We start from the raw sequence: 18,612 nt of genomic DNA, 5'->3' as shown, positions 1-18,612 counted from the left end.
AAGCATGCTTCCGAATTTATACCATTTAAAACCATGTAGTTAGACAACTAAAACATCTTTAAAAGTATAGGACGCTTCGATTCATAAACCGAAACAACGCGTGTATTCATCACTGGACATGACATCTTAAAACCCATTGATCCAATGAAATCCGTTGCTTTCTCGGTGAAATAATCAAATAAAAGCAACAGAATCATTTCCTTAATCATAAGAAATCTCTGCTAAAAGCAGAATCAATTATACGAATCCGGCTTTATCATGAGCATGTGTTTATGAATCACTATCAAATAGACATGAAGATGGCATTTCCAAGTATGCGTGAGTGAGTGAGTTGGCTTTTACACCGCCTTTAACAATATTCCAGCAATATTACGACGGGAGACACTAGGAATTGGTTTTACACTGTGTACCCAGGTAGGGAGTCGAACCTGGTCCTTCGGCGTGACGAGCGAACGCTTTAACCGATAGGTTACCCCACTGCCCCTCCAAATTTGACGCATCAGTTTTGACTTGTACTATATGGTCCCGTGTGTGTTCAGGTGAATAGTTGGCTTGTTTCGCATACGTGTGTGACCCATGCCACCAGTGGAGCAGGGTATGTTCACCTTTTCATTGCCACTATTTATATTTGATAGTGATTCATCTACATACTACTATGCATATGATGTAGTTGGAATCTTACTTTTATTATATTTTTAGCAGAATGATACTTTAAGCAAATTCACACTTTTAGCAGAATCATTCTTTTAGGAGAATCATGCTTTTAGCAGAATCTTTCTTTTAGGAGAATCATACTTTTAGCAGAATCACACTTTTAGCAGATTGACACTTTAAGCAGAATCACACTTTTAGGAGAATCACACTTTTAGCAGAATCAAACTTTTAGCAGATTGACACTTTAAGCAGAATCACACTTTAAGGAGAATCACACTTTTAGCAGAATCATTCTTTTAGCAGAATCACACTTTAAGCAGAATCACACTTCTAGGAGAATCACACTTTTAGCAGAATCACACTTTTAGTAGAATCAAACATTTAGCAGAATCATACTTTTAGCAGAATCATACTTTTCGCAGAATCACACTGTTACGAGAATCACACTTTTATCAGAATCATACTTTTAGGAAATCATACTTTTAGCAGAATCACACTTTTAGCAGAATCATACTTTTATCTGAATCACACTTTTAGCAGAATCATACTTTTAGCAGAATCACACTTTAAGCAGATTCACACTTTTAGGAGAATCATACTATTAGCAGAATCACACTTTAAGCAGAATCACACTTTTAGGAAAATCACACTCTTAGCAGATTCACACTTTTAGCAGAATCACACTTTTATCTGAATCACACTTTTAGCAGAATCATACTCTTAGCAGAATGATACTTTTAGCAGAATCACACTTTTAGCAGATTCACACTTTAAGCAGAATCACACTTTTAGGAGAATCACACTTTAAGCAGAATCACACTCTTAGCAGAATCACACTTTAAGCAGAATCACACTTTTAAGAGAATCACACTTTTAGCAGAATCATACTTTTAGCAGATTCACACTTTTAGGAGAATCACACATTTAGCAGGGTCATAACTTTCGCAGAATCACACTGTTACGAGAATCACACTTTTAGCAGAATCATCCTTTTGAGGAGAATCACACTTTTAGCAGAATCACACTTTTAGCAAAATCACACTGTTAGGAGAATCACACTTTTAGCAGAATCATACTTTTAGGAGAATCACACTTTAAGCAGAATCACACCTTTAACAGATTCATAATTTAAGCAGAATCACTCTTTTATCTGAATAATACTTTTAACAGATTCACACATTTAGCAGAATCACACTTTTAGCAGATTCACCCTTTAAGCAGAATCCTACTTTTAGGAGAATCCTACTTTTAGCAGAATCACACTTTTAGCAGAATCATACTTTTAGCAGAATCATACTTTTATCTGAATCATACTTTTAGCAGATTGACACTTTTAGGAGAATCATACATTTAGCAGAATCATACTTTTAGCAGAATCACACTTTTAGCAGATTCACACTTTAAGCAGAATCACACTTTTAGGAGAATCACACTTTAAGCAGAATCACATTTTTAGCAGAATCACACTTTAAGCAGAATCACACTTTTGAGGAGAATCACACTTTTAGCAGAATCACACTTTTAGCAAAATCACACTGTTAGGAGAATCACACTTTTAGCAGAATCATACTTTTAGGAGAGTCACACTTTAAGCAGAATCACACCTTTAACAGATTCATACTTTAAGCAGAATCACACTTTTATCTGAATAATACTTTTAGCAGATTCACACTTTTAACAGAATCACACTTTTAGCAGATTCACACTTTCAGCAGAATCACACTTTTAGGAGAATCACATTTTTAGCAGAAATTTACTTTTAATAGAATCAAACTTTAAGCAGAATCACACTCTTAGCAGAATCACACTTTAAGCAGCATCACACTTTAAGCAGAATCACACTTTAAGCAGAATCCTACTTTTAGGAGAATAATACTTTTAGTAGAATCATACATTTAGCAGAATCATACTTTTAGCAGGATCATACTTTTAGCAGAATCATACTTTTAGGAGAAACCTACTTTTAGCAGAATCATACTTTTAGTAGAATCATAATTTTAGCAGAATCACACTTTTCGGAGAATCACACTTTTAGCAGAATCATACTTTTAGGAGAATCATACTTTTAGCAGAATCATACTTTTAGCAGAATCACACTTTTGGCAGAATCACACTTTTAGGGAAATCATACTGTTAGCAGAATCACACTTTTAGCAGAATCACACTTTTAGCAGAATCATTCTTTTAGCAGAATCACACTTTGAGCAGAATCATACTTTTAGCAGAATCACACTTTTAGCAGAATCACACTTTCAGCAGAATCCTACTTTTAGCAGAATCACACTTTTAGCAGAATCACACTTTTAGCAGAATCATACTTTTAGCAGAATCACACTTTTAGCAGAATCACACTTTAGGAGAATCATACTTTTAGCGGAATAACCCTTTTAGCAGAATCACACTTTTAGCAGAATCATACTTTTAGCAGAATCATACTTTAAGGAGAATCATAGTGAGTGAGTGAGTTAAAATTTTAAGTCACATTGGCAATATTTCAGCCATATCGTGACTATCAAAAGTTAAATATAATACATATAATGAAATGTATGTAAAAACCTGCCAACGAGGGACAGTAAAACAACTAGACGTATCACAGCAATAAAATTTAAAACTAGTATGTAATAATAAAATCAATAGCACTATCATATACATTACATTTTAAAAACAGGCTATAGATCGCCAGCAACTGAAGGTAGATCACCATACTAGGGACCATGGGGACTTACAGTACCTTTGCTACCTGCATGGACCCTAGCAGGATTTACATCATCCCTTCAGTCGCTGGCGGTTGTACATGATTTTAGCCACAATTAAAATGACAGAAATTCTACGTTTAAAAGCGTAGTAAATGGAAATATTCCGTGAATGACAGGGACTTACGATACCCTCTCAGGGGGACAATAATTTTACAGTACTTTAACCCCCTTCAAGGATACTGCCACTAACAATCTCAGATATAAATTCATTCTACTAATTTATAAAAAGTTATTATACACAAAACAGATTAACAGAATTTATGATACAGTTCAATTTCTTTTAAAAAACCAATAACTAAATGAGTACTTATAGTATTAAAAAGATCCTTAATAGTTTTGACCTGGAAATAGTTATCCCTTGTGATGGAAAAATCAATGCAGTCAAGCAGGACATGCTTGACTGTGATTCTTTCATCACAAGGGACACAAAACGGAGGATCCTCACCTTTTAATATATACTCATGTGTATATCTACTGTGGCCAATACGACATCGTCGCATTATGACCTCCTCAAATCTGGACTGACAGCCCAAGTAGGTGTAACCGATGGTTGGTTTAATTTCATGTAATTTATTGATACCTACTTGAGTGTCCCACTTCTTTTGCATTAGATCACGGATGTAAGATCTTATCACGGGTTTATAATCACTGTAGGGAAGAAGAAGTGGTGTCACAGATTTGTTGAGAGCTGCTTTTGCAGCAGCATCAGCCATCGTGTTACCAGTGATTCCAACATGGCTAGGTAACCAACAGAAAACGATGTCGTATTGGCCAGTAGCAAGATCAGTAAACAGTTCAACAATTTCCATTAAAAGTGGATGCGTGGAAGACATGTTTTTAATAGCTTGAATGCAAGAAAGAGAGTCTGAAAAAATAATAAACTGTTTATATTTAGTTTGGCTGTGGATATATTTTAGAGCTGTTAAAATAGCATTTGCCTCCGCTGTGAAAATAGAACATTTATCTGGTAATCTGGTTGAGATAGTCCTGGATCCAATGACGGTTGCGCTGGCAACAGCGTCATCATCCTTGGATCCATCTGTAAATATAGATCTGTGAGTATCATACGTGTTACGTAATTCATTATATTGCTGTTGATAAATTAGTTGATTTGTGTCCGATTTTTTTAGTTTACTTAATGTCAGGTCCACCTCTGGCTTGACTAACTGCCAAGGCGGCGAAGTGAACAGCCGAGTGGGGGCTATGGTGTCAAGATTGATTTGGGCAGCAGAAACATCAGATTGTATTCTTATTCCAAGTGGTGGAATAAGAGATGTCTTTTTATTATAGAGATTTTTGTACAGAGGATTAAAAACACAGCCATATGCTGGATTTGATTTAGTGGAACATAATTTAGAGATATACTGTAAACATAATTTAATGCGTCGTTGTTGAAGGGATGGCTCATCAGCCTCCACATACAAACTGTGAATAGGTGAAGTTCGGAAGGCTCCAAGACAAAGCCTCAGGCCTTGGTGATGAATAGTGTCCAATAATTTTAAATTGCTCTTACAAGCCCCACCATAAATGATGGAGCCATAATCAAGTTTAGAGCGTATGAGAGCTCGGTATAGCTGGAGGAAGGTTTTCTGATCCCCTCCCCACTTGGAACTAGAGACAACTTTTAACAAATCTAGGGCTTTCAGACATTTGTTCTTTAAGTATTTGATATGAGGTAAAAAGGTTAAATGATGATCAAAAATTATACCCAAAAACTTCGCTTCTTTTACAACTTTAATGGGGGTGTTATCTAATATTAGTTCAGGGTCTTTGTGAGGTTTATATTTTCTGCAAAAGTGAATACAGTTAGTTTTAGATTTGGAAAATTTAAAGCCATTTTCTAAACACCATTTTTGGATTTTATTTAAACACAGTTGCATTTGCCTCTCAATCGTATGCATGTTCCTACCACGGCAAGAAACATTAAAGTCATCCACAAACAACGATCCATCAATTGAATCGTTTAAAACCTTTGCTAAACTGTTGATTTTAATACTAAACAAAGTGACAGACAAAATACTGCCTTGTGGGACACCCTGATCCTGATTATAATGATCAGACAGGGTTGAACCCACGCGGACTTGAAATTGCCTGTCAGTTAAAAACTTGGATATAAATTGAGGCAAACGGCCTCGCAATCCAAAATCATGTAAATCTTTTAAAATACCATACTTCCATGTAGTGTCATATGCTTTTTCTAGATCGAAAAAGATAGACACTGCATGTTGTTTATTTATAAGGGCATTCTTAACGAATGACTCCAATCGAACTAAATGGTCAATGGTACTGCGATTTTTACGGAAGCCACATTGAATATTTGTGATTAAGTTATTGGATTCCAAGTACCATGTTAATCTATTATTGACCATGCGTTCCATGGTTTTGCAAACGCAGCTAGTCAATGAAATGGGTCGATAATTGGAAGGAACTGTATGGTCACGTCCAGGTTTAGGTATTGGAACAATGATAGCTTCACGCCACGAAGAAGGAAATTCTCCTGACGTCCAGATTTTATCAAATAATATCAAAAGGGTTTCTAAACAGGATTGTGGTAAATGTTTTAAGAGTTGATAATGGATATTATCAGACCCTGCAGCAGTGTCATGAGCCTGTCCAAGTGCTGTATTGAGCTCATGAATGGAAAAGACTTCATTGTAATCTTCCCCGTTATCTGAATTAAAATGTAAAGGTTTCTTTTCCTGTAGCTTTTTGAATTTTTGAAATTGAGGGACATAATTAGACGAGGAAGAATGTTGAGCCAGAGTTTCACCAAGTTTATTTGCAATATCTGATGTATCAGTTAATAATTGATTCCCATCTTTGAGATGGTGTATGCTTGACTTAGAACCCTTACCTTTTATTTTCTGAATCATGTTCCATACCTTGGACATTGGCGTCCGTGAATTTATCTTGGATACATAATTTTGCCAAGATTGACGTTTGTTTTGTTTGAAAGTGCGTCGGGTTTTAGCATTAACAATTTTAAATTTATTGAGATTATGGACCATTGGATGGCGTCGGAAATATTTTTCAGCCTTTTTCCGTGCCTTCCTAGCTTGTTTGCAATCAATGTTGAACCATGGTTTACGTATGTGAGGATTTGAGGAGGACTTCGGAATACATTCATCAGCTATTTTAGTGAGTTCATCGGAGAACAGTTGTATAGAGTCGGGAACATCAAGAAATATGTCAGGGTTTAGTTTGTTAGAACAAAGGACTTCATATAATGCCCAGTTGGCTTTAGTAAAATTCCAACGTGAAGATGGGGGAACATCGGATGGAGTCACAGATTCTAAAATGGTCTGAAAATGGTCACTTCCACAGAGGTCATCGTGGACTGACCATTCAAATTCACTTAGTAAGTTAGAATCTACAACTGATAAATCAAGACAAGAGTAAGTACCAGTTGCTGGATGTAGATAAGTGGTTGAACCGTCATTAAAAATGCATAAATCATTATTTAAGAAAAATTCCTCAAGTAATTTACCCTTTGTATTGCTGTCAGTACTACCCCAAAGTGGGTTATGGCCATTCAAATCTCCCATGAGAACACAGGGTTTAGGGAGTTGGTCATAAAGTGCCTGAAGATCGGACTGTCGCAGAGAATAAGAGTGAGTGAGTTATGATTTTACATCGCATCGGCAATATTGCAGCCATATCGCGATGAGAACAAGTTTATTATTATAAAAATACCTGTCGACAAAGGACAGTAAAACAGTAAGGTAATTATCACAGTGTAGACATAAAACTTACCTGAGCAATATTAAAACAAAGAAGTCTTCAGTGTATTAGTTATTAGAAAGTAAAACCAGGCTATAGACCACTGGTAACCAAAGCTAAACCACCTAACTGGGGATCATGGGGACTTACAGTACTTTTGCTTCCTGCATGATTCCCAGCAGGATTTATGTCATCACTTTGGTCACGTGTGGTTGTATGAAATATTAACCAATATTAAAAATCAAAACACAATCAAGGAATTAAAACACTAGTTGATATTAATTACTTCAATATAGATGGAATTATGTGCCACAGTCAGGGGGACAATAATTTTACACTACTTTAACCCCCTGAGTGGCACCGCCTTCATACATTTCAGTTGACAAGAATATCCAACTATTCTAAAACAATTCAAAATTTATCAAATAATAGTATTTCTTTTAAAAATCCGAGTATTAAATGAGCACTGGTATTATAAAAAAGATCCTTTAAAGACGTTGAATGATAATAATTGTCCCTTATGAGAGAAAAATCAACACAGTCAAGCAAAACATGCTTGACTGTGATTCTCTCATCACAAGGGACACAAAATGGAGGATCCTCACCTTTTAAAAGATACTCGTGTGTACATCGACTGTGTCCAATACGACATCGTTGAAAAACAACTTCGTCATGTCTCGAATGGCAACCCAAGTAGGTATACCCTATTGTTGGTTTTATAGCATAAAGTTTGTTTATACCTACTTGGGTGTTCCACTTCTTTTGCATTAGATCTTTGATGTAGGATCTAATTATTGGCTTGTAATCACTGTAAGGTAAAAGAAGTGGTGTTACTGATTTGTTGAGTGCTGCCTTTGCAGCAGTATCAGCCATAGTGTTACCAGCAATTCCAACATGACTGGGCAGCCAGCAAAATACGATGTCGTATTGGGCAGTGGCGAGGGTATTATTCAATTCTAAAATATTAAGAATCAGCGGATGATCTGAAGAACAATTATGTATGGCCTGAAGGCATGACAAGGAATCAGAAAAGATGATGAACTGTTGAGATGATTGGTTTTGAATGTATTCCAATGCTATAAGAATAGCATTGGCCTCAGCTGTAAAAATAGAGCTAGTACCAGGAATTCTCGAAGACACTCTTTTAGATCCAATGACAGTGGCACTTGAAACTTTGCCACCATCCTTTGAACCATCGGTAAAAATAGATCGATGAGAATCATATTTGGACCTTAATTGGGCATATTCTTGTTGATATACCAATGGGTTGGTGTCAGATTTCTTTAGGGTAGTTAGAGTGAGGTCTACCTCTGGTTTAACTAGTTGCCAAGGAGGTGTAGACAGTAGCCGGGAAGGTGAGATAATAGAAAGATCAATATTAGCTGCTGTAATATGTGGCTGAATTCTGAACCCCAGAGGAGGAACAAGTTTTGGTTTGGAGTGAAATAATTTGGCATACATGGGATTAAACACACACTCATATGCTGGATTCGAAGGGTTTGAGTACAATTTAGTCACATATTGTAACGAAAGTTTGATTCGACGTTGTTTTAGAGATGGCTCATCTGCCTCTACATATAGGCTATCGACTGGTGAAGTTCGAAAGGCTCCAAGACAAAGTCTCAGGCCTTGATGATGTACTGAATCTAATAATTTTAAGTTGCTTTTACAGGCCCCACCATAAATGATAGAGCCATAATCGAGTTTGGAACGAATGAGAGAACGATATAAATGAAGGAGTGTTGTCCGATCCCCTCCCCATTTTGAATGAGAAACAACTTTCAACAAGTCAATTGCCTTCAGACATTTAGTCTTCAGATATTTGATATGTGGTAAAAATGTTAGATGATTATCAAATATAATACCCAAGAACTTGGCTTCCTTAACAACTTTAATAGGAAAACCAGCCAAAAATAGTTCAGGGTCTTTATGCGTCTTATATTTGCGGCAAAAATGGATACAGTTTGTTTTGACTTTGGAGAACTTAAACCCATTCTCTAGACACCATTTCTGTATTTTATTGAGGCATAGTTGTAGCTGTCGCTCAATAGTGTGCATATTTGTACCACGACAAGATATATTAAAATCATCTACGAAAAGTGATCCATCCACTGCATCACTTAAAACCTTGGAAAGACTATTGATTTTAATACTAAATAGAGTAACTGACAAAATACTTCCTTGTGGGACACCCTGCTCCTGATTATAATGGTCAGACAGGGTTGAACCCACTCGGACTTGAAATTGCCTGCCGTCTAAAAACTGTGATATAAAATGTGGTAAGCGGCCTCTCAGACCAAACTCGTGTAAATCTTTTAAAATGCCATGCTTCCAAGTAGTGTCGTAAGCTTTCTCAAGATCGAAAAATACTGACACTGCATGTTGTTTGTGGACAATAGCATTTTTTACAAACGATTCCAATCGTACTAAATGATCAATAGTACTACGATTTTTGCGGAAACCACACTGAATATTTGTTAGTAGATTATTGGTTTCTAAGAACCAGACTAATCTATTATTTACCATTCGCTCCATGGTTTTACAGACACAACTGGTTAAAGATATAGGACGGTAATTTGCAGGATCTGTATGATCCCGACCAGGCTTTGGTATAGGGACTACAATGGCAGTATGCCACGAAGGAGGAAAATTCCCCGACGTCCATATTTGGTCAAAGATATCCAATAGTGTTTCTAGACATGATATAGGCAAATGTTTCAGGAGCTGATAGTGAATATTATCAGCACCAGCCGCTGTATCGTGAGCTTGCCCTAGGGCTGTATGTAGCTCATGGAAGGAAAACACTTCATTATAGTCTTCCCCGTTATCAGAGTGAAAATTAACATTTTTCTTTTCCTGTTGTTTCTGATATTTTATGAATTCAGGGGCATAATTAGACGATGACGAATGTTTTGCCAATGTTTCACCAAGTTTATTTGCAATGGCTGATTTACCAGTTAATAACTGATCACCTTCCTTAAGATGGTGAACAGTAGACGTTGATCCTTTGCCTTTAATTTTTTGTATCATGTTCCATACTTTGGATATAGGAGTACGGGAATTTATTTTGGAGACGTAGTTCCTCCAAGAACGACGCTTATTTTGTTTATAAGCCCGCCTGGCTTTTGCATTTGTAATTTTAACTTGATCTAAATTATGAACTGTGGGATGTCGGCGGAAGTACTTTTCCGCTTTCTTCCTACACTTTCGTGCCTGTTTACATTCGTAGGTAAACCACGGTTTGCGAATATGAGGATTTGCAGAGGACTTAGGAATTGTTTGATCAGCTATTTCATTGAGCTGATCTGAAAACAATTGAATGGGATCTTCAACATTTTGAAAATGATGAGGGATTAATTTTGCAGTACACAATGTTTCATACAATGACCAATTGGCCTTTGTAAAATTCCACCTGGATGTGGAGGTTTCAGGATTTGGATGTACAGCTTTTAGAATGGTGGGAAAGTGATCGCTTCCGCAGAGGTCATCATGGACCAACCATTCAAACTCATTAAATAGTTCTGAATCTGTGAGAGACAGATCAAGTGCTGAGTATGTTCCAGTGGCAGGATGTAGATAGGTGTTCGAATCATCATTACAGATACACAAATTATTATCAGAAATGAATTCCTCAAGTATTTTCCCTTTATTGTTTGTGGTAACACTTCCCCACAGGGGGTTGTGCCCATTCAGATCACCCACGATGATACATGGCTTGGGAAGCTGATCATACAGATTTTGAAGATCAGATAGTCGAAGCAAAGTAGATGGAGGAATATACAAGGAACATAGCGTAAAGACAACGTTCAAAGTTAAACGAACAGCAACAGCTTGAAGATTTGAATTGAGAGCAACAGGGCTGTGAATCACGCCCTGTCTAACCAAGATAGACGACCCCCCAGTTGCTTTGTCACCTGGGGGGGAATATGAATGATGACAGTTATACTGTCTGATATCAAATTGATCTGTACTTTTAAGGTACGTCTCCTGAAGACATAAAGCAGACGGTTTAAAATCCTGTATCAATAATTGAATGTCATTAAAATTGTTTCTAAGTCCTCTGCAATTCCATTGTATCATATTGGACAATTGAGTCATGGAGGCTCAATTGGAGATCTCACACGTGAACGTGAGGACGAATTACTCCTACTGTCCTGTACAGACAGAGTTACCTCCATGTCAAGAGGCTCAAAGGAGTTGTGAAGAGATAGTTCTGGGGGCGAGGCTGCCGGAGATGATTGTTTTCTATTTAATTTCTTTTTTTTCTTTTTGTCAAGTGAGCTGTCAAGTAGTTCAGTGCTTTTGTTCTTTTCTTGGACAACTGTGTCAGGCTGACTAACAGTCAGAGTATCAGTCTGAGTGTCAGACTGAGTAGAAGTCTGGGTTGCGGAACTGGTCTGATTATCAGAAGTTGGTGGACTGATTCCAGCGGTATTAAGGGGCTGATCAGAATGGACCCATGACAGATCCGTTTGGCATGTGATTGATGCAGTGGCAGTAGATATAGTTGCAGAACGTGTAACTGCGGCAGAGTAAGTAAGATGTGATGGAGTAGTGGATTGTTTAGTGAACAGTTTTCTTGCATCTGCAAAAGAAATGTTATTTTCATATTTCATTTTATTGATTTTTGATTCAAGCTGCCAAACAGGACACGACTTAGAAGAAGACAAATGTTGGCCACCACAGTTAGCACAAACAATGTCCTCCTCACAGTCGTTACCCTCATGGCTGCCAGCACAACGATGACATTTGACAGGTTTAGCACATGATTTAGAACCATGGCCAAAAGTTTGACATTTATAACATCGGAGTGGATTTGGGATATACATATCCACTCCGATATTAACATAACCAGCTTTGATTGATTGCGGTAAGGAAGAACGCGCAAAAGTGAACAGGTAAGTATGCGTATTGGTGACAACTCCATAGTTGATTCTGGTGAAACGTTTGACAAACGTAACACCTTGATCCTCCAGTTCAGACACAATTTCTTGTTCTGACATATCAGACAGGCATCGAGCTCTGTCCCGAACAATTCCCCGACACGAGTTCAGTGTTCTGTGCACGGAAACAGCAACATCAACATTGGCAAACTGAGTAATTGATAAAAGGTTCAGAGATTGCTGTCTCCGTGCACACTCCACAAGTAAGGAGCCAGACCGAAGACGGGTTACATTTTTTACTACACCACAAATTCCGGAAACAGCTTTTGAAATAGCAAAAGGGTTTAGTTTTAACGGTTGATGATCAGCAGCCTCGATTACCAAGAAGCGAGCCCAAGAATCATTGTTTTGAAACACATTTTCAGTTAAACTGTCATTTTCGAGTCTTCTCTTTTTTTCACGATTTGAACCAGGGTTTTGTTGCGCCATAATGACAGGAATTTATTCGGCACCCCTGTTCCCCACCTGCCATCGAGTGTCAAAAAGGACGATGCCGAAGAGGAAGCCAGTCTACAACACCAGGGTTACAGGGGTGGTATACTCCAGTAAATACAACACGAAAAGCTACATTTATCTACCAAAAGAAATGCCCAGCTGGTTCGGCCCGTGACAGAACATTGGAGACATATAGAATTCGGAGGTTGACATCACCAGATTGGCCCATGAGCCACCGCCTTCTGGCATAGGACTCTAGGCAATAATTACATTGGCATAGTTATGAACATATTTGATCATCATAAATTATTTGACATCATGTTTCTAAATTGACACATATCCATGCACAGGGCATGGCGTGACCAGCCGATTGATAGAATCGGGCCAATTCTACCACCCGTCTAGGCGAAGTAAGGGTCGAAGTGGTGTGTTGGGCAAAAGGAACACCGGTTCCTGGCTCCAATGCCCTCAACCACCAGAATTCCGTCCTCCGCCGACACAGGGGCGCAACCCACGGCAAACAGGTTGCCCACTTTGATCGCCTCTTACGACCAGCAATGGGGTGCTGTGGAAATATTCTACCCCGGTTCCACACGGGGGAAGAGCGATTAGCGTTACCCAGCACTCACCACGAGGAGGTTGCTCTTCACGAGTGCCCAGAGAATAAGAAGGTGGAATGTATAAGGAACACAATGTAAATACAACATTCAATGTGACACGGACTGCAACAGCCTGAAGAGGAGTATTTAGAGGAACAGGACTATGAATGACGCCCTGCCTCACCATAACAGAAGATCCTCCAGTAGCTTTATCACCCGGAGGAGAAAAGCAATGGTAGGAATCATACTGTCTTAAATTAAAATTATCTGTTGATTTGAGGAAAGTTTCTTGAAGACAAAATGCTGATGGTTTTAAATCCTGAATTAATAGCTGAAGGTCGTTAAAATTGGTCCGAAGTCCTCTACAATTCCATTGGATTAAACTGGGAGAACAAATCATGGGGGCTCAATTGGAGATCGTGAGCGGGGGGAAGGTCGCTGTAATGGCAGCGATGGAGCAACCTCCATATCCAGAGGTTCAAAAGGGTTATGAACCTCCAGAGGAACAATCAAGGGCAAAGGCACCTCAACATGTTTAAGGGCCCTTGCTTCTTTTTTACGTTGTTTCTTTTCACTTTTTGAAAGCGGTCTATTTTTTCTCAAGTCGGGTACAGTGTCTGGTTCAGCGTCTGGTTGAATGGTAGGTTCGGGCAAGGTTACAGTTTCCGGCAGCGGTTCAGTTTGGGAAGCTGATGAAGAGGAAGTGCTGGTGTCATTAGTATCAATTTGGTACAGTATTTTTTGAACATTCGACACCCAGCTTAGAGCTGTTTGACAACCATTATCAGCTTTGATAGGAGAAGATGAGATTGCAGCAGAATAAGTCAATGAAGAGGCAGAAGTGGTTGGTTCACTGGTTACCAGTTTCTTTGCGTCTCTAAATGAAATATCATTGGTGTACTTTAGTTTCAGAATTTTGGTTTGTGTTATAAAGGATGGACATGATTTTGAAGTGGACATGTGAACACCGCTGCAGTTTGCACATTTGATGGTATTTGTGCAGTCAGTGCTATCATGAGACTCACTACAGCGGGAGCAAACTTGGGTGTGATGACAGGATCTCGCCCCATGTCCAAATTGTTGACATTTAAAACAACGGAGCGGATTTGGTATATACATATCCACTCCGATGTTGAAATATCCTGCTTTTATTGAGGTTGGAAGCTTTGAGAGATTGAACGTAAAAAGGTACGTATTAGTTTGGATGATGTTGTTACCATCTTTCCTGCTGAACCGTTTAACTGAAGATACACCTTGAGGTTTCAATTCTGCTACAATTTCATCTTCTGACATATCTGAGAGGCACTTCGCACGGTCACGAACAATGCCTCTACATGAGTTGAGTGTTTTATGCACAGAGACAACAATCTCTGTATGTGCAAAATGATCAGCATTGAGTAGATTCAGAGACTGCTGTCTCCTTGCACACTCCACGAGCAGTGAACCAGAACGAAGACGAGTGACATTCTTCACAGTACCACAAATACCTTCGATAGATTTCGAAACTACAAAGGGATTGAGTTTGAGAGGCTCACCATCAATCCCTTCAACAACCAGAAAACGAGGCCAAGAGTCAATATTTTGTACAGAATCCTCATCAGAAGATATTGCAGGATCTGTATCAATATGCCTTCTTTTGTTTTTTTGTCGAGAACCAGTGATCTGTTGGGTAGCCATAATGGAAAGAGGACATTCGACACCCCTGCTCCCCACCCACCATGGAGTGTCTACAAGGACGGTGCTGCAGTGGAAACCGACTACAAACACCAGGGTTACAGGCATGCTATACTCGAGCAATACAGACACGGGAAGCTAACAGAGTCAAACAGAATAACGTCAGGCTGGTTCCGCCCTTGACAATTTTCTGAAGACAAATAGAACCCGGAGGTCAATAATGCCAGATTGGCCCATGAGCCACCGCCTTCAGGCATGGGACTCTAGGCAGATTTAGAACATACAATTTTTGATGTTTTCCAAAATAATTGTGTGGAATATCAGTAAATATATAGTCAACATCAAAGCAGACCATGCACAGGGCATGGCGTGACCAGCCGATTGATAAAACCGGGCCCATTCTACCACCCGTCTGGGTGAAGTTAGGGTCAAAGTGGTGTGTTGGGCAAAAGGAACACTGTTCCTGGCCCCCAGTGCCCTCAACCACCAGAATCCCTTCCTCCAACGACACAGGGACGCAACCCACGGCAAACAGGTTGCCCAATTCGGTCGCCTCTTACGACCAGCAATGGGGTGCTGTGGAAATATTCTACCCCGGTTCCACACGGGGGAAGAGCTATTAGCGTTACCCAGCACTCACCACGAGGAGGTTGCTCTTCACGAGTGCCAGGAGAATCATACTTTTAGCAGAATCATACTTTTAGGAGAATCATACTTTTAGCAGAATCACACTTTTAGGAGAATCACACTTTAAGCAGAATCACAGTTTTAGCAGAATCATACTTTTAGGAGAATCACACTTTTATCTGAATCACACTTTTAGCAGAATCATACTTTTATCTGAATCACACTTTTAGCAGAATCATACGTTTAGCAGAATCATACTTTTATCTGAATCATACTTTTAGCAGATTCACACTTTTAGCAGAATCATACATTTAGCAGATTTCCTATGATTATGGCAATGGTTTTCTCACTGTTTTTGTAATTATTCAATGGAAATAGTTACATGACTACTGTCTTAATTGCGCTTTCTGCCTCCTTGCATCATATGTGATTAAAGCCGTGCGACTATCTGTAGGAACAGTGCCATTATGACAGTTTCCCTTGCGGTATCAGTGGAACCTCAAATATGTTTCAGAATGAGGTCACTGCCACATGTAGATATATGTAGATAAAAAGACGTTGGGCGTGTATGCAATATTCAACATGAATGGCACCTAACCTTTTTACATATGTATAATGTAATGAATGAAGAAAGCCGGCATAACATTTAATCATAATTTTTGCGTTGCGTTGTATATAAAGTGGGATTGAGTTAGTGAGTGTGTGAATAAGGTTTTACGCCGCTTTTAGCAATATTCCAGCATGGAGTGAGTGAGCATGGTTTTACACCGAGGGACACGTGATATCATTAGCTACGTGCCATGAAACTGTGATATCATTAGGTACGTGCCATGAAATTGTGATATCATTAGCTACGTGCCATGAATCTGTGATATCATTAGCTACACCCCATGAAACTGCTATACATTATGCTACTTGCAATAAAACTGAGATATCATTAGGTTCGTGTCATGAAACTGGGAAATCATTAGCTACGTGCCATGAAACTGAGATATCATAAGCTACGTGTTTCCTTGACGTCTACCTGACTGACGTCATTTTGAATTGTTAACTTTGGAGTGTCAGACCAATAGTACACCCGTTATGATCCGGGCTAGAATAGGTCTTCAGCAACCCATGCTTGCCGTAAAAAGCGACCATGCTTGTCATACGAGGCGACTAACGGGACCGGTTGGTCAGGTTCGCTGACTCTGTTGATGCATGTCATTGTATCCCAACTGCGTAGATCGATGCTCCTGATCATGATGTCAATCACTGGATTGTCTGGTCCAGACGCTATTATTTACAAACCGCCGTCATAGAGCTGGAATATTGCTGAGTGCGGCGTTAAACAACAAACAAACAAACCAAAAAATACCCGTGGTCGTTGGTTTCAGCAAGATTGTACACATCAATGATATGTATCAGTATCGTTCCCTCCACCGATAATAAGCTGTGATAACAAAAAGTCTGTTTACTGCAGCCTTATATGTCCAAGTAATTCGTGGACATGAATGGTTACATGGTCTACTATTGCAGGGCGAATGTATCACAGGAGGAAATACCCTTGGTGTTGAAGAAAGGTTTTGGTCCAAAGCTCGAGTGCGATTCCAGCCTTGTTGAACCGTGTAACGCCTCCTCCCCCTACCGGACAGCTAATGGTTCCTGCAACAACCTCGAGCATACAACCTGGGGCAAGGCATTCATTCCAATGAGGCGATGGCTGGATCCTGCTTATGATGACCGTAAATGTGTTCACATCACAATTTATTTCGAATATAAATTTGGGTAAAGATGGCTCTGTCGTCTAAGGCACCGTAATGCTCATTCGTGACCAACTCGTGTTATTACGGGACATGCCGAATAGCGACTCGTGCCCCTCTCATGGCCATTTTTGCGACCGGGTTCCGTCTTTGCGCAAACGGGCATACGCAAAACAATTGTCAACTCGTTGCGTAATGGTTCACACATTTTCCCCATATATTATATATATTTCAGATGCAATTTAAAGCACATCGGGACATGCGGAATTATACAGTATGACCGAACACATTTAACTGTGTCTTGGGTATATTTTTAGATGCAAGACATATGTAAAATCAAAAGTTATTTCTGAGGGATTCTTTGACGAAGAACTTGAAATCATACGCGCTTTCTGATTGGTTTGTCGTATTTTCGCACACAACATTCATCGATAGGGGGACGAGTCTTCTTGCAGGTGACGGAAAGGGGCGAGTGGTGACGAATGCGTAATGCTATTTGCGAAGGTGTATCCATTTGGCGTGCCAGAAAACTATTATCGTGGGTTTGAAACCCATTATCACCTTGCAGGGTATGCACCATGCCACGCATTACCTAGCACGATACACATTTTGGATGTCAAGGTCCTTGTTATCTCATCATTCGGTTCTTTATATAAGTTTCATTAATCGGCAATCTGTTTTAGATATATCTTCCCCACGAGAAAAATCCCATGGGTCGTCCTCAAAGTTACCCAGTGCCCGCCTGGTCAGCACGACTGTCCACAGCCCGTCAACAGACGCTGACCGCCACGCCTCCTACACCCACATGTTGATGCAGTGGGGTCAGTTCCTGGATCACGACATCACCAGCACGCCAAAACAGAAGTTCGAAGCGAACATTGGTAAGTAAGAACTCCAGCACTCGAACGCAGCAACTGTCTTGAGGTAACAGAACACGCTTTTGGGAAACTATTTTTCCACATGTTTGTTATCTTCATTTCCGAACGCTACAATAACATATACATCCTTATTTATTGAACTTCTTTTTAAAAGGACTTTTACAATACTTTTAGAACTACTTTTCCCTCCTGCATGTTTCTGACTATTTGAGGCAAACAGATTTTTTAACATACATTAATATGACCATAAAAACTAGACAACTGAAGTCGGACACATTTCGGCTGTACGTCTGTCTGTATGAAAAAAAATACTGATTTATGAGTCATATGATTCTTGATGATGAATAAAACATTAATTACGGCAGCTGAAGAACAGAACACTATCGATCTTGAAAATCTGTTTAAATAGAAGAGTAACTACCTTTTCAATAGTAATCATAAAAATAATGTTGATTTGGTTTATGGTTCTGTACTGCTGGACGGTACAGAAATAAATGTCAACAAAGCGAATCGGTATCAAATCGGTACCGTCTGGGTTTCTCAAGGAAAGGCACACAGTATGACCACTGCATCAAAAGTGATGT

The 18,612-nt window shown here is 39.2% G+C and overlaps 1 protein-coding gene across 1 annotated transcript in view; it reads left to right on the top strand.

Moving 5' to 3' along the window:
- The window catches only part of LOC139451707 (myeloperoxidase-like), a 34,865-nt gene that overhangs the window by 6,685 nt on the left and 9,568 nt on the right, over positions 1 to 18,612 (top strand). Inside the window, exons 4-5 of the mRNA XM_071233026.1 lie at positions 16,927 to 17,132; positions 17,834 to 18,031. Coding sequence (XP_071089127.1) covers positions 16,927 to 17,132; positions 17,834 to 18,031 — 404 coding nt within the window. The remainder of the gene's footprint in view (positions 1 to 16,926; positions 17,133 to 17,833; positions 18,032 to 18,612) is intronic.

Source organism: Haliotis cracherodii, unplaced genomic scaffold, assembly GCF_022045235.1.
Source record: "Haliotis cracherodii isolate W230 unplaced genomic scaffold, xgHalCrac1.p SCAF_9, whole genome shotgun sequence".
Lineage (NCBI taxonomy): Eukaryota > Metazoa > Mollusca > Gastropoda > Lepetellida > Haliotidae > Haliotis > Haliotis cracherodii.
The sequence above is the reverse complement of the archived record's forward strand: the minus strand, read 5'-3'. Positions and strand labels throughout refer to the sequence as shown.